This window comes from Clinocottus analis, unplaced genomic scaffold, assembly GCF_023055335.1.
Source record: "Clinocottus analis isolate CAN_PGR_092001 unplaced genomic scaffold, fCliAna1.0.p SCAF_13, whole genome shotgun sequence".
NCBI lineage: Eukaryota > Metazoa > Chordata > Actinopteri > Perciformes > Cottidae > Clinocottus > Clinocottus analis.
Window position 1 is genome coordinate 9,115,001 of NW_027175854.1, and position 13,501 is coordinate 9,128,501.

General features: G+C 44.0%; 1 protein-coding gene across 1 annotated transcript; it reads right to left on the reverse strand.

Annotated features, from left to right (window-relative positions):
• Nucleotides 1-4,615: 4,615 nt before the first annotated feature.
• barhl1b (BarH-like homeobox 1b) lies at nucleotides 4,616-11,640 on the reverse strand. Its single transcript, XM_068574891.1, has 3 exons — nucleotides 10,279-11,640; nucleotides 7,384-7,606; nucleotides 4,616-6,136 (listed from the first exon to the last, which is right to left on the reverse strand). The coding sequence occupies exons 1-3, from the start codon at nucleotides 10,727-10,729 to the stop codon at nucleotides 5,848-5,850; spliced, it is 963 nt and encodes a 320-aa protein (XP_068430992.1). The 5' UTR covers nucleotides 10,730-11,640; the 3' UTR covers nucleotides 4,616-5,847.
• Nucleotides 11,641-13,501: the final 1,861 nt, after the last annotated feature.

Here is a 13,501-nt window from a genome sequence, read left to right on the forward strand (position 1 = left end):
TATCCCAAACTTACTTTTTGGGTTTCCACTGAAATGGGTCCCAAATGTTAGCTCTGAACACTTGGTTACATTCTTACTGTGTTGTTTTTAATGAGTTTGTATAACCTGAATAACAGTTTTGCACATTTTAGACTTCACTTTATTTTAAGGTAGAGTTATTACTTGTTTATGAGATATGACTTCCATTTTTTTATTGTTTTTATTAGGACATTCTTATCGTAGTACAATACAGTACTGAATGTGAGCTTTGTTTTTTTTGTAATCAAATATATTCAAACATTTCCCCACCATAATTAAGTAATGTTCAATCAAAATATGATCAATCAAAAATAAAATGGATAAAAACTTGGAAAACCTAAAACATAGAACGATGTTGATAGATTGGCTCAGTTGAATGTAAAAGGCTTATTTCAGCCACTGACAGTGTGGAGGCCCGATGCTTGACAAGTTTGACTCTACAGTTGCAGTTGATATGTTTCAGGTTGTTGTTTTAAAACTTTTGTTGAAAGGTGGTGTTCTGTCATTTGTTCATTGTATAAACGAGGGTGGTTTTGGCGTTTTCCAGGGGGCCTGAATGCGTCATTCAGAAGCACCCAATGAGCTAATGTCAGTCTGCTAGTTAGATATTCACCCTCCTCTGCAGTCCAGAACCAAAGAATGAGAAGTTTCAAGTGGAGTGAAGCAGCAGCCCCACCTCCCTGCCTCTCTTTCTCCCTGACTCTCTCTCTCTCCCTCTCCCTCCGTCTTCTGTCTTCCTCCCAAACCCTCCTTCTGATCCGAGAGGAAAGCTTTCATTATTTGCTGAGATTGGGATGTCAATCCCCGCGCCCCTGACCCAAGTTTGTAGTTCTCCCCCGTCATATTGGGGAAATGATTAGTGGGGTTATCTCCCCTCCACTCGTGAGGCTTTCATTGCTCCTCGCGGGCCCCCGTACCTCCAGGCTAGGAGCGGCTCTCTAACGGGGAGGCTTCTGCTCTGCACACTCTCTCCCTCCTCTTACACTCGTGCTACTTCATCATGTACTTCATCTCTCTAAATGTCTCTGTTCAGTGCTGAGTCAGATTCATTCCAACACTACAGCCTCCCTCTCTCCTGCTTTGCTCTTCCTTCTGTGCAGCCATTGAGCCCTATAGACATGCTTGTTAGGTGAGTGAAAGCTGCCGGACTTTTTTTTAATTTAAGATTTTAATATGAAGGAGAATAAAATAAATTTGGACTGTGATGGCCTTGCCAGAGTCCATGCACACACACACACACACACACACACACACACACACACACACACACACACACACACACACACACACACACACACACACACATTGTTCCCTGTCTTCTGCTTATACTACATAAATATCACAAACATAAACTCAACATAAGTGCATCCAGCTGTAGCCATATATTGACTGTGTGTGTGTGTGTGTGTGTGTGTGTGTGTGTGTGTGTGCGTGCGTGCGTGCGTGTGTGCGCGCGCGTGTGTGTGTGTGTGTGTGCGTGTGTGTGTGTGTTGTGTTTTAACCATATAGACTGAAGCATCAGTTGATGTTTAAAACAGACATATTTCAAAACGCCAAACTCTTTGTTTGGAGTATTCCACTTGAGGGGATGTGGTAATAGAATGGTTTTGCTCGGTTTTGAAACACTTCACTGTGTTAAAATGGCTTCAAAGGTTACGCCAAACTGCCCTAAATACAGGCGGTATAGGATATCGAGGCTATAGGCACGTGGGAATAAACTGATGTAACGTCTTCTCTGACTAACAGCCGCATAATAGCGCATATGAAGGCACATTTCGCTTATGCCCATGAAACTGCAAAAATTAGTGCTTTTTTTCGTTTGTGGCCATTGTTGAGGAAAAACGGCAAAATAGGCCATGCGTTTCTTGAACATTTTAATTGATCTATTTTTCATCTCCCCCCCGCGGATTGTTTTAAGCAAAACGCTGCCAGTGTATCGAAACAATCTGAATGCGCGCGGCAGATTTGCCTCATTGGTCCACTGGCAGGAATGAAAGGAAATATAAAAGCGGTCACACCACGAGCACAATGCAAATGACGCTTTGATCCACTCTTAATTTCATCAAATGCTTGTTTTTTGTTTTGTTTTTTTCCTTCTTTTGAATTATTATTATTAGTATTAGGAATCCACGGGATTAAGCAGAGTCACTGATCCTCTGGGTCTAAGCCTTTTTTTCTATTCTTTCTTTCTTTTCTTTTTTTTTTTTGTGTCTGTCGGGAGCTCAACGAGACTCCATCCGCACTTCATTAACCCTGAGCCGGGGACAATCCACGGTAAGAGCCGGGGGATTTACCAACAGCCTTTCACATGCAAAGAAAAGAGGGAGAGAAAAAGCCCCTCTCTCAGTCACCCAACAAGACACACGGGGGAATTTTCCTTATATAATCAGCTGTGCACTTTGCAAGAATAACCCCCTTTTCATTATCTGAATCGGTCACGGATCCACATGATGGGACTATAATGATCTTTTGGCAAGTTGGGAGGTGTTTGATTTTTCCCCTTCTTTCCCCTTCCATCTTTACTTTCCCCGCCGCCAGAGCTCTGCTCAACCCCACTGTATTTTTAATGCAATTTTCCGCATCATAAACGCGCCAGTTATCAGGCCGTCAGTCTGATATGTCACGGCGTGGTCAGCCCCTAAGTGGAGGCCCCACATAACAGGTGCCATGCGTGGATGACAGCAGGGGGAGCTGGCTATCAAACCCATTATCGACTTTCAATTAAAACCTATTAAAGTCTTTTGTCTAATCGTTAACATCCTACACGCCAAGTCGTGTCCGTCAGCCTGAACTCCTTTAACCCCCCAACGCAAGATAACGCGGGGGCCTCGTCGACTCTGAGATGGGGGGAGAGGGATGGTGGGTGAGGTGGGTGGAGATGCGCACGGAGGAGGGCGGGGCAGCGCCGGTGGAGCCGCTGACCAGCTGTCCCCGCGCTGATCCCCGGCCTGCAGTCAGCTCCAGCCCGGTCACCAGCTGCTGGGGCCGTTTGGCAGAGGAGCTCGCATCCAGCACCCTCAAGGAAGAGAAGGATGGAAACAATCAATTTCCAAATGGGATCATTTAGGGCACTTAAACAATTGCGCACATAACATTAATATTTTATCTCCTGCATTGTTTATGGAAGAAAAAAAAACAATTGGAGTTGCTGCTGTTCATTTAGGAGAGTGGGATTGGTGAATAAGAGGATGGAGAGAGAGAGAGAGAGAGAGAGGGGGGGGGGGGAGAGCAGGGCCTCCATTTTGGACAGGAAACCCTTCTGCTGTGTTGGCCCTTCTTTAAAGACATTAGGCTGGAAGTAATCTTTTGATTGTACTTTTGAGAGAGAGAGAGAGAGAGAGAGAGAGAGAGAGAGAGAGAGAGAGAGAGAGAGAGAGAGAGAGAGAGAGAGAGAGAGAGAGAGAGAGAGACGTGCGTGTACGTGTGCGCGCTTGCTCTTTATACTAATTTCCAATCAAACTTTTTTCACGCGTTTGCAATCAGGACTGTTCACACATTCCTTTGGGAACAGGAGGGACATAAAATGTAATAAATATAAAAAATATAAAGCGACATGTTTGTAATGAACACCGGATAACTTAAACATTTGTCCAAATTAAACTTAAATCTCTGCTCTTCCTTTTTTGAAAAGGTAAAAAGAGAAGGGATGTTAAAGTGCCCGCTCCACCGGTAAAACTCTTTATTAACTTCTTTTTTTCACGCCCTCATCTCAACATTAAACAAATTAAATAAACGAGTCTAAACCAAACAGAGGAGGGAAAAGTCGTCTGACAGACATGTTCAAATTCACTCAAACACGGTTCCCTGTAATAAACCCTCGAGCCCTTCACATTCTGTTGATTTTCCAGCTGCTTCCGGAAAAGAGGAGATGTTTTAATTAAAGCTGCATCAGCATCTCCTCAACCTTTGCTCATTGACGCTGACACGTGTGCACATCCCTTCACGATACTCCTGTTAACGTGGCCATCTCCAAAAGCACCACGCAGGCCTCCACACGCGCGTGACCCGATGAGGAGGACTTCTCCTTCTTCTTCTGGTTTGGGCAAATATTCGCGTTAATTCTTACTGATACATTATCACATGTTGTACATTAACTAAATATTATTTTTCTAACCAAAGAGTATATATCAGTTACCTGTGATCACTTATATCAATAAACTATCTTAAAATAAGTTGATTGAAGGCTAAACGTGCATAGGGGAATGAGCCGATAATAACATAATAATTACAATAATAATAATGATAAAATGCTCCATTACGTGGACACATGTGCAGCTTATAAAGACCAAGACGTATCCAGTGTGTTGCAGCTGTATCGACCTTCAGACTGCCGGTGTTGCTCTGCTTTGTGCAGCTTTAAAACTCCACGTGTTGATTCCGTCTCACACATATTCAAGCAGCCACGTGATTAAATGAAAGACTTTTATTTCCACATTTATAAAAGTATTTCTCTTTTACATCAAATCCCTCCCTCCCCTCCCTCCCTTTTTTCTGTCCAATGTTTGCTGTGAATTTCACCCCCAAAATAAAATAAATTAACTTCACGAAATAGGGAGAGTTTGGGGGAAGCGAGAGGAACGAAAATCATTTTGTTAAAAAAAAAAAAAAAAAAAACGATCCAGGAAATACGAGAACCACTCCACAAGTTTGATATCTGCAATATACATTTTTCACCAAAGGAGAGTATAACAATTAAGGGTTATCACGGCTTCATATGAAGAAACATAAGTATAATGCACAACGTCTGTTCAAATACACCAAGAGCTAATCAACAGGCAGTTACACCTGGAGTCCGACCGCTTTGTTCAATGCAACACAAATAAACAATATAAATAAAACACCACCGAGGTGATCGCGTCCCTCGTGTCCTCTGCAGGAATAAAACGGCTTTTTTTTTCAATAAAATAAATGACTTGACTTTTTTATTCTTCCCTAAAACTTCAACTAAGAACAAGAAAAACGACTTTATATAGATTTATCTTCTTCCCGGAGCTCTCGTGTTTGTGCCTCTGTGGGTCCAGCTTCATTTGGACTTTTTAATTCTGCCTCTTCTCCTGTGTCGTTTCTGATGGCTAATCTAGCCTAGTAGGTCACACTGGATCAACGCGGTCTGGAAAAGACGCACAACATAGATTTAAAAAAACAAAAACGAAATAAAAACAAAGGTTTCTTTTTAAAATCAGTCTCTTTCGAATAAAATGCAAAATATTCTTATTTACAGATTTATGACTGCTGATCATTTTGTTCTTCGCGTGGAAAGAAAACTCAAGACAGATTTAGAAAGAGGGGGGAGAGAAATATTTACTAATACCTTTGGATCCTCTACATTATATTCATATTACATGGAAGGATGCTACTTCGCCAATATCCATGAACGTCCATATAATAATAATAACAATAATAATAATACCAACAGGGGGTCTAATTGGCATTGAACTGGAGGTCAAAGTTCCACCAACAATTGTATCTTGTTGGTGGAAAACACTACAAATACTGAAACTGGGATCAAATAAATACATAACTTAGATGATTTGATTCATATTGAAAAATAAATAAGTTATAAATAAATAAAGCTCATGTCCCAAAAACAAAACACAGGGAGGAAATCCTCCCACGTAGTCAGCTGGAGTCACAAAGCTCCTCCAGGGTTCAGCCTCCAGCGGCCATCTCACATATAAAGGCCTCCAACAGTTTCATCTTTTATTCTGGCTCGTCCCGTTTTTATTTGTCTCTGTCTTTTGTTTTATTTCTTCTTAAAGAGTCCTGCCGAGCTCGGCGTACAAAAAAAGAAAAGAAAAAAAAAAAGAAAACCACCAGCATGTGACCGGCTCACCGCTGCTGAACTGGCCGAGGAAGCACGCCGGACATGGGGGGCAGAGGCGGCTCGCCGCCCCCCTGCAAACCGTGCAGCAGGATCCGCGGGACCAGGGGTCTCTGCAGGCCCGGCGGGGGCGCCGAGGGGCCTCTGTACAGATACAGGGCCGCTGCGGGGTCCAGGTTGGACACCAGGCTCTGCGGGTAGAAGTACGGGGACGGGAACATCCTCTGCAGGGCGGAGTAGTTCCCAGCTTCTGCCAGCAGCTCGAGTCCCACCGCCGTCTGCCTCTTCCACTTCGTCCTGGTGGAGAGGAAACACGCGGATTTTAGCTTTTTTTTTGCGTGTGTGTGTGTGTGTGTGTGTGTGTGTGTGTGTGTGTGTGTGTGTGTGTGTGTGTGTGTGTGTGATAACTCCCGTCTGTTTACCTTGGGCCCAATTAGAACTCAGCAATACATGTGTTTTTTGTTTTTTTTAAAGCACCAAAACCTCCAACCTGCCACTTGTACTCACACCCAAGGATGTCTGTTAGATTGCCAGTATGCACTCCACGCAGGTGAATAATTCATAATAAAGATAATTGAGTAGATATAGTGGTTTGTTTGAATTATTGATATGCACACATGCAACATTGCATTATTCATACGCCAAAGTGTTGTTTTTATATTTATTTATGTCATTTAGCTGCCTGGGAGTCAAAGCTGTGGACGAATATATGCTCAAGTTAATTCAACCGAAAACTGCAGGAAACAGCTTTTTGTTTTTGTTACATTGATGGAGACGGGTTCTCTTGCATGGAGTTTTATTTATTTACAAAACGTTGACGGCTCGCTTTCCCAAGCTGTTTGCGGGGTCATTGTGTGTGTGACTTGAATCGGATGCTGAAGGTAATCGTGTTGCAGAGATGCTGAAAGCTGAGGAGATGAACTCAGACCAGTCCCAAGAAATAGAATCGACCGAAGGAAAAACGTGTGTCCCGGATGTAAACTTGTGGCGCTACTTTCTCTCTCTTCAAGTAATAAGGTGCAACAAATCAAAAATGTGCAACTACTAACAAATCAAATGAACCCATTCTCAATGCTCAAAATAAATGGGATCAATTCATCAGCTGTCAATCAATAAATGTTCTGTAGGAAAATGTAAGAAAAAAGTAAGAGCTGAAAACTAATTGACAGAAAAGTGAATCCCAATCAATGTGTTAAAAAGTCCAAAATGCCACTGAACGCATCTTAAGGACGTGCCCCCTGTGCTCTGGGAAAACTCTGGTGGGATTTTATCCACAAAACCCAGACGATGACATCTCACGGACCAAACGATTAATCGAGAAAGACGAAAAAAATAAATAAAATGGCAGATTAATCAATAATTAAAATACCGTTTGGTTTCCGCCTTAGCGGCAGAGGCTCACGTGCAGTTAAGTGACGTGAACTCATGCAACCTTTAGGGTGAGAGGAAAACATGGCGTCCCCGGTTCCATGGAGTCGTGAGCCAACCGTGGGAATACCCCCCTCCCCTCGCCCTCCCTCTCCCTAACCACCAGCAGGCCTTACCTCCGGTTCTGGTACCAGGTCTTGACCTGCGTGTCGGTGAGGTTGAGGGAGGCCGCCAGCTCCATGCGGTCCTGGACGCTCAGGTACTTCTGGCGCTCGAAGCTGCGCTCCAGCTGCGCCAGCTGGTGGTCCGTGAAGGCCGTCCGGGCCTTCCGGGGCTTCTTCATGCGGGCCTGAGAGCTGTCCCTGCTGCTGGAGATCTCCCGGTCCCCCTCCTCTTTCACTGGCGGGACGGAAACAGGAGAAGGTGAACACAGAGAACTGCCTCATGTGTCATCCATCTTCGTGTGGACAGACAAATCAGTGCAGAAGCATCACACAGGCTGACAGATAGCAGTGTCTACTAAAATAGCAAAGTCAGTCACTTGTGTTGCCCTGCAGCTTTTCATTACTTTGATCAAGGAATCGATGAGCGAGGAAATACAATATGACAGGAAGTTAGTTGAATGAAGGCAAGACATCTAAATAACATTCAAATAAAATTATGTTTTTTACAAAAAAAAGAGAGACACTTTGACCTGCACGTCCTGTTTGGTCTGAGCCAATTAAAGGCCTAAATGCTTGTTTGATTGATTGATTAGCTGGGTTTATTATTGTTATAATAATAATTATTCAATTATGGCTCAAACTCTCTCGAAGAGGCGGCGATTTTTTTTTAGAAACTCTACACGCAGCACTTCATGTGTTGTTAAATGTAAATTGTCCGTGTTGAGAAAATGAAAACCACACATTTGATTTGTGAATCCTTTTTTAAATCACTGGATTCACTACCACGTCAATCAAAGGCCAACTATTTAGGTAGAGATGCGAATTTTAAAGTGTCAAAAAGGCGTCACATATTTAGTTTAATAAATGTTTTAGTTTTTAAACACGTCTAATTATATATATATATATATATATATATATATATATATATATATATATATATATATATATATATATATATATATATATATATATATATATATATATATATATATCAAACTATTTATCTACACTTGAGAACAATTGGTTGTACTGTGCGCGCGTGCAGTCCCGCTGCTATAACAGTGCCTATAGGCGATATGGAGCTATTTGATTTGGGCTTAAATTGTTATGAAAAGCTCTTCCAATATTCGCACTTCCAATCTGATATTCCTCCCGTCAGCCTTTGTTCTCTTTCTGCGTGGTGTCATGTCAGGGCGAGCCTTGATATACAGTCCTTATAGTCAATTCTCTGAGAGAGGGAGGGAAGAAAAGAAAGGAAAGAGATGGAGGGAGGGAAGGAGGGAGGGGAGGGGAACGAGCGAGGCGAGAGATCTCGGTAGTTGAATAGTTGAATCGTCTCAAGGAGCACAATAATCCGCCTAATTGAGCCACAAGGGAAAGGACGAGCCTTTCAACCGCGACCGGAGGAACTTCACAGGACCGTGGAAATGAGTGGGAATCAAGAGCCGGGCGGCCTCGCGCGCGCTTTTACAAATCTGATTAGCGCCGGGGACAAATTGCATCAAATCCCCCCGAAATATTATAGGAGGGCGAATTCGTGGAGAATCAAAGCCGCCGTGCCGGCGCGCCGTTCGGGCCCCGCGGCTTCCTCAATCAATCAGCGCGTCGATGAGCATCATCTCCAGCCACGCGGCTCCACGCGTGAGCGCGCGCGGACACGCACGCACGCGGGCACACACCCTCGCAAAGTTGTGGCGATGGCGTGACGCAAGTATCGCCTCCGAGAAGAGTGAACTAAAACTGATGTGAGCCCATGTGTGAATATGCAAAAAAAAAAAAAAAAACTAAATAAAAAGGGTAAATATTGAAGTCCCAATGTTAATAATGCATTCTCACGTGTATTGAATTAGGTGTTATATTTCCCACCACATAGCCTACAGCGGTCGTCGTCTTTACAGGCGCTGCTTCATTAAACTGTCAATGTCGGTGACATGTCTGTTATGGCTGACATGATTGGAAACAGAGAGGCCCTTGATGGCATTTATCTGGAGGCGACCCTGTCATCTCTCCGCTCTGCCTCCCTGACATCAACAGATGCTTTCTGGAGAGTCTGCTCACGCGGAGGCTCCAAACGCGCCCGCGCTGATTTAAAAAGAAATGTGTGTGTTTTTTTTTAAATGTATAAACTTAATGAAAGTGAAGGCAGTAGTCTGCCACCGCGCAGGGACACATCTGAGCCGCAGCAGAGGGCCGTCACGCGCCATCATCAAGGCCTCCATGGCCGGCTTACAGGGTCAGTTTATTTCATAAGGAGGTTTTATTTTTTTAAATTTTTCTCCCAATATCGCTCAAGCCAATTTCGCAAATTAGATTATTCTACATTAAGGCTACATTATTATTGTTGTTATTATTATTATTGTTGTTGTTATTATTATGAGAAGGTAATCTACAAAAAGGCCTAAAATACCTTTCTTAACGTCCTGGCCCATTTTTTAATATGGCTGTAGGTTTTACATTTGTTATGTCACGAGCTGAGCTGAACAGCTGACATTATGCCTTTATTTTAAATAAAAGTTTGGCTTTCAATGACATTTTCATTTATTGTTATTTCCTTACTCTATTTCTTCCAGATTTCACCACGTTTTGTATTTAGTACAAAACCTGATTCTTTATTTATTTTTTGCCTTTAATTATTGAATTGCTATATTTAGTGAGGTTAGTCCTATTTTTCAATTTTCAAAAAACGGATGAAAAGAAGTACCAAGACCAGACCAAACAAACCATATTATATTTTATCAAATACCAAGAGTACGACCTACATAGGCTTCAAATATAATCACTTTAAAAAAAAGAGGACATATTTATCGACAAGAGCCCCCGTCTGAAAGCAGAAGGCCAGCTCGCTGGACCTCCACGTGTCCCCTCTCCCCGGCACAGAGCAGCCCCTCTCCACGCGCCTCTCCTTACCTTTGTATTCACTGTCTGACGACGAGTTGCTGTGGATTTTCTCCATAAAGTCTTCCGCTATCTTGGAGACCAGCCTGCCCGTCTCTTGGGTCGGCTGTCCATTGCTGGAGTAGGGCGCGCAGGCGGCAAGGGGCTTACAGTCCGCGAGAATGTCTCTGATGAGGAACGACGAGGTCACGGTCCTCTGCTGCGACCCCGCCGAGATCTGCGCGTGCTGGAGGTGCGGCGGCAGGCCCACGCCGTGACCTTGCCTCTGGGCCACCTCGTCCGCGCACTCCCTTCGCGGCGACGGCGGCGACGAGCAGCCGCTCTCCGCGTCTGATCTCGGGCTGAATTCCAGAGGCGAGCGGCACTCCCCCGTCAGGACGTCCCCTTTGGACACCGGACTTCCCGGCCGGTGGGACAGCAGCGAGTCGATGCCAAAACTGGACCCGTTGGCGGACGCCTCCATTGTCTCGGTCGAGGCCTCCTCAAACTACCATTTGGTATTCAGTACAAGTTTTATTTTAGGGAGGGAGGGAGGGGGGTGGTTGTCTAAGTCTGAGGTGATCCAGCAGAGGAGGAAGAGCCCCCCGCCCCGCACCGAGAAACTGTTTTTGGATACGCTACAAAAGAAGAGTATTCATCCGCTATCTCCAGTGGCCCGACTGGTTCTCTAAAGAGCAAATATCTCCAGGCTAAGTTGTGTTATAGCAATCGTCCATGCATCCGGTTTTCTAGTTGTTGTCTTCTTCTTCTTCTTCTTCTTCTTCTTCTTTTTTTTGGTCAAGTCTCGAAAGATGTGTCCTCCTGAGATCGATGTCTCTTTGGGGAGAGTCGCCGTCTATTCGTGGTTGCTTCCTTTTAACAGCAACTCCGTCTGCGTTTGAGTTCAGAAGCCCCGCCGGGAAGAGGTACCGCTCACTGCAGAAAACACGCTCACCAGCAAGACACGAGCAAGATGCAGAAAATAGAGACTATTTCTGGATATTTGGGAGCAGCAGCGGTCTCTTCGGGGTGGTGGTGGGAGGGGGGAGGGAAAAAGAAGCGTTTCAGCACCATGGACAGCGACGCGTCAGACCCGAGAGCGGAGCGCAGCTCGTCATGTGTCCACACGGAAGACGGAGGAAAAGTGTTCGCATTCCTTCAAGTACAACAGCAAAACCTTGACCGAAAAAAATAAAATAAATAAATAAAGAACAACACTCGAGAGCGAGGAGTCCGAGAGCCGCAGGCAGCAAAAAGAAAGCAGCAGAGGAGGAAGACGCGGGACGATGCGACGCGCGACTCGCAATCGAGAGGAAGAAGAAGGAAAAAGAGGAGAGGTAAACTGGGTTAAATAGTCACAACTGGCAAGTAAGAGGACGAGATGCGATGGGGGTGGGAGGGAATCCCAAAAAATTGAACTTGAGGAAAAGTCAGGAGCTAGGTTTTAAGAGCGCCTCGGCCACGTGAGTCCCCTGTGACAAGCCTTCATTGGCTGAGGGGAGCTGGAAGTGGACCTCCCTACACGCCCACTCACTCTGCCTCCCTCCCTCCCTCCCTGCCTCTCCCATCCTCCCCTCTCCTCCCTGGCTCATCCTCACTTTGATAAAAGAGACACTGAATTCATCAGGAGACTCAGATCCAACTGTTTACAGGCAATTTTCACACTGTTTGCTTTCATTACATCATTGATGAGGCTTATAATGGGGTTATTATGTGGAGCGGCTCGGTGTTTTTCTTCTCGACTCCCTTTCTTGACTGGATTTGTTTCCCACCTCCACAGCTCCTCTTTTTCTTTTTTTTCTTCTTCTTTTTTAATACACGTTTGTTGTTCAACCTTTTTTATTTTTATTATCATCAGAAATTTAATTGCATTATCAATCATTCCTCTATTTATTAGATTTAATATTGGTATGGTTAAATATTTAGATTTGACAAGAAAAAATAAATAAAACTGAGAAAAATAATAAGAAAATGATAATGTTCTTGATTTTATTGTCCCTATTGATCTATTATTTTGAATTTTATAGAATTATGGCTCCTTGTGGTGGTGCTTTTGTTGTGAAAATAATTGTAATTCCTTGGAGGCCTCAATTTCATTTTCAAAACATTGTTGTTATTAAACTCTGGAATTTTCATCACTTTGCCCTTCAGTCAAAATCCCCAAACAATCTTTGCAGATACACTGCCACCAGATATGTTTTATGTTGCCTTTCAAATAAGAAACTTACTGGATGAAGAATATTAGACGATATAATGCAAATGTTCTCCTATTATTACATTATTATTTTGAGCACGGACAGCGTCTCGTCGTTGAGCAGTCATCATTTAGAGCATAATGACTATCTAATAGTCCCTGGTAATTCTATACAATAGTCAGAGCAGCGTGACGCTAAAAAAAAAACTTCAAGGCGCGTGAGGCGCCATTGTGCGCACTTTTCACCTTAACATGCGTGAAATGCCATTGTGTGCACTTTTGTAGCTCCACTCCGCACAACAGTTTGCCCCGCGCGACGGCCCCGACAGCCCCTAATAATCTAACTAACCCCCCTTTCATCATCGCCTACACCCTCCTCCTTCTCCTCCTTCCTCCTCCTCCTCCTCCTCCTCCTCCTCCTCCTCCTCCTCCACCCCATGTGACCACCAGATTGGAGGCGCGCGTCGGTCTCAGACACCGGCAGGTTAGTGAATCCGCTCCCCGCTCCCATGGGGTCCCATCACGGCTGCAAGCTGTCACATATGAGGCGGGGACAACACAGATATAAGGCAACACACACCCACCCTGACTTAGCGCTTTCTTTCTCCTCTGCTGGTGCATGAAAAGGAGCAGTGGTTTGATGCTTTCTCTCACAGGTTTTGTGTGTGTGTCTCCTTTCTCTTTATCCGCACTGTTCCGCGTGTCCGCGGCTCCAGCAGTGTTGTAGTAAATAAATCATAAGCTGATTTAAACCGACTTCTTCCCCCTTTATGATCATCACGCCGCCTGTGAAACTTGGAGAGAAGCTGGAATTATTTTTTGATTTGTGTTCTTATAAATGACCCGAGCAATCCTGATTTATTGAATCTTCTTTATTTTCCAATATTGACCTCGTGTCTTTTATTGGCCCACATTCATACTTTTTAAATGTAGATAAATAAAGAGTTTAAATGTCTTCTGACACACTAACCAATAGCTGAAAAAATAAAATGATTGGTTTGAAGGATGCCCTCCCCTCCAAAAACACACACAATGCGTGAGTATTTTTCCAGTATTATTTTT

Coding starts and splice junctions, on each gene's coding strand:
- barhl1b (XM_068574891.1), bottom strand. CDS start 10,729: ATGGAGGCGTCCGCCAACGGGTCCAGTTTTGGCATCGACTCGCTGCTG. Junction 7,607..10,278: donor GTCAGACAGTGAATACAAAG/GTAAGGAGAGGC, acceptor CCGTCCCGCCAG/TGAAAGAGGAGGGGGACCGG. Junction 6,137..7,383: donor ACCTGGTACCAGAACCGGAG/GTAAGGCCTGCT, acceptor CCTCTCCACCAG/GACGAAGTGGAAGAGGCAGA.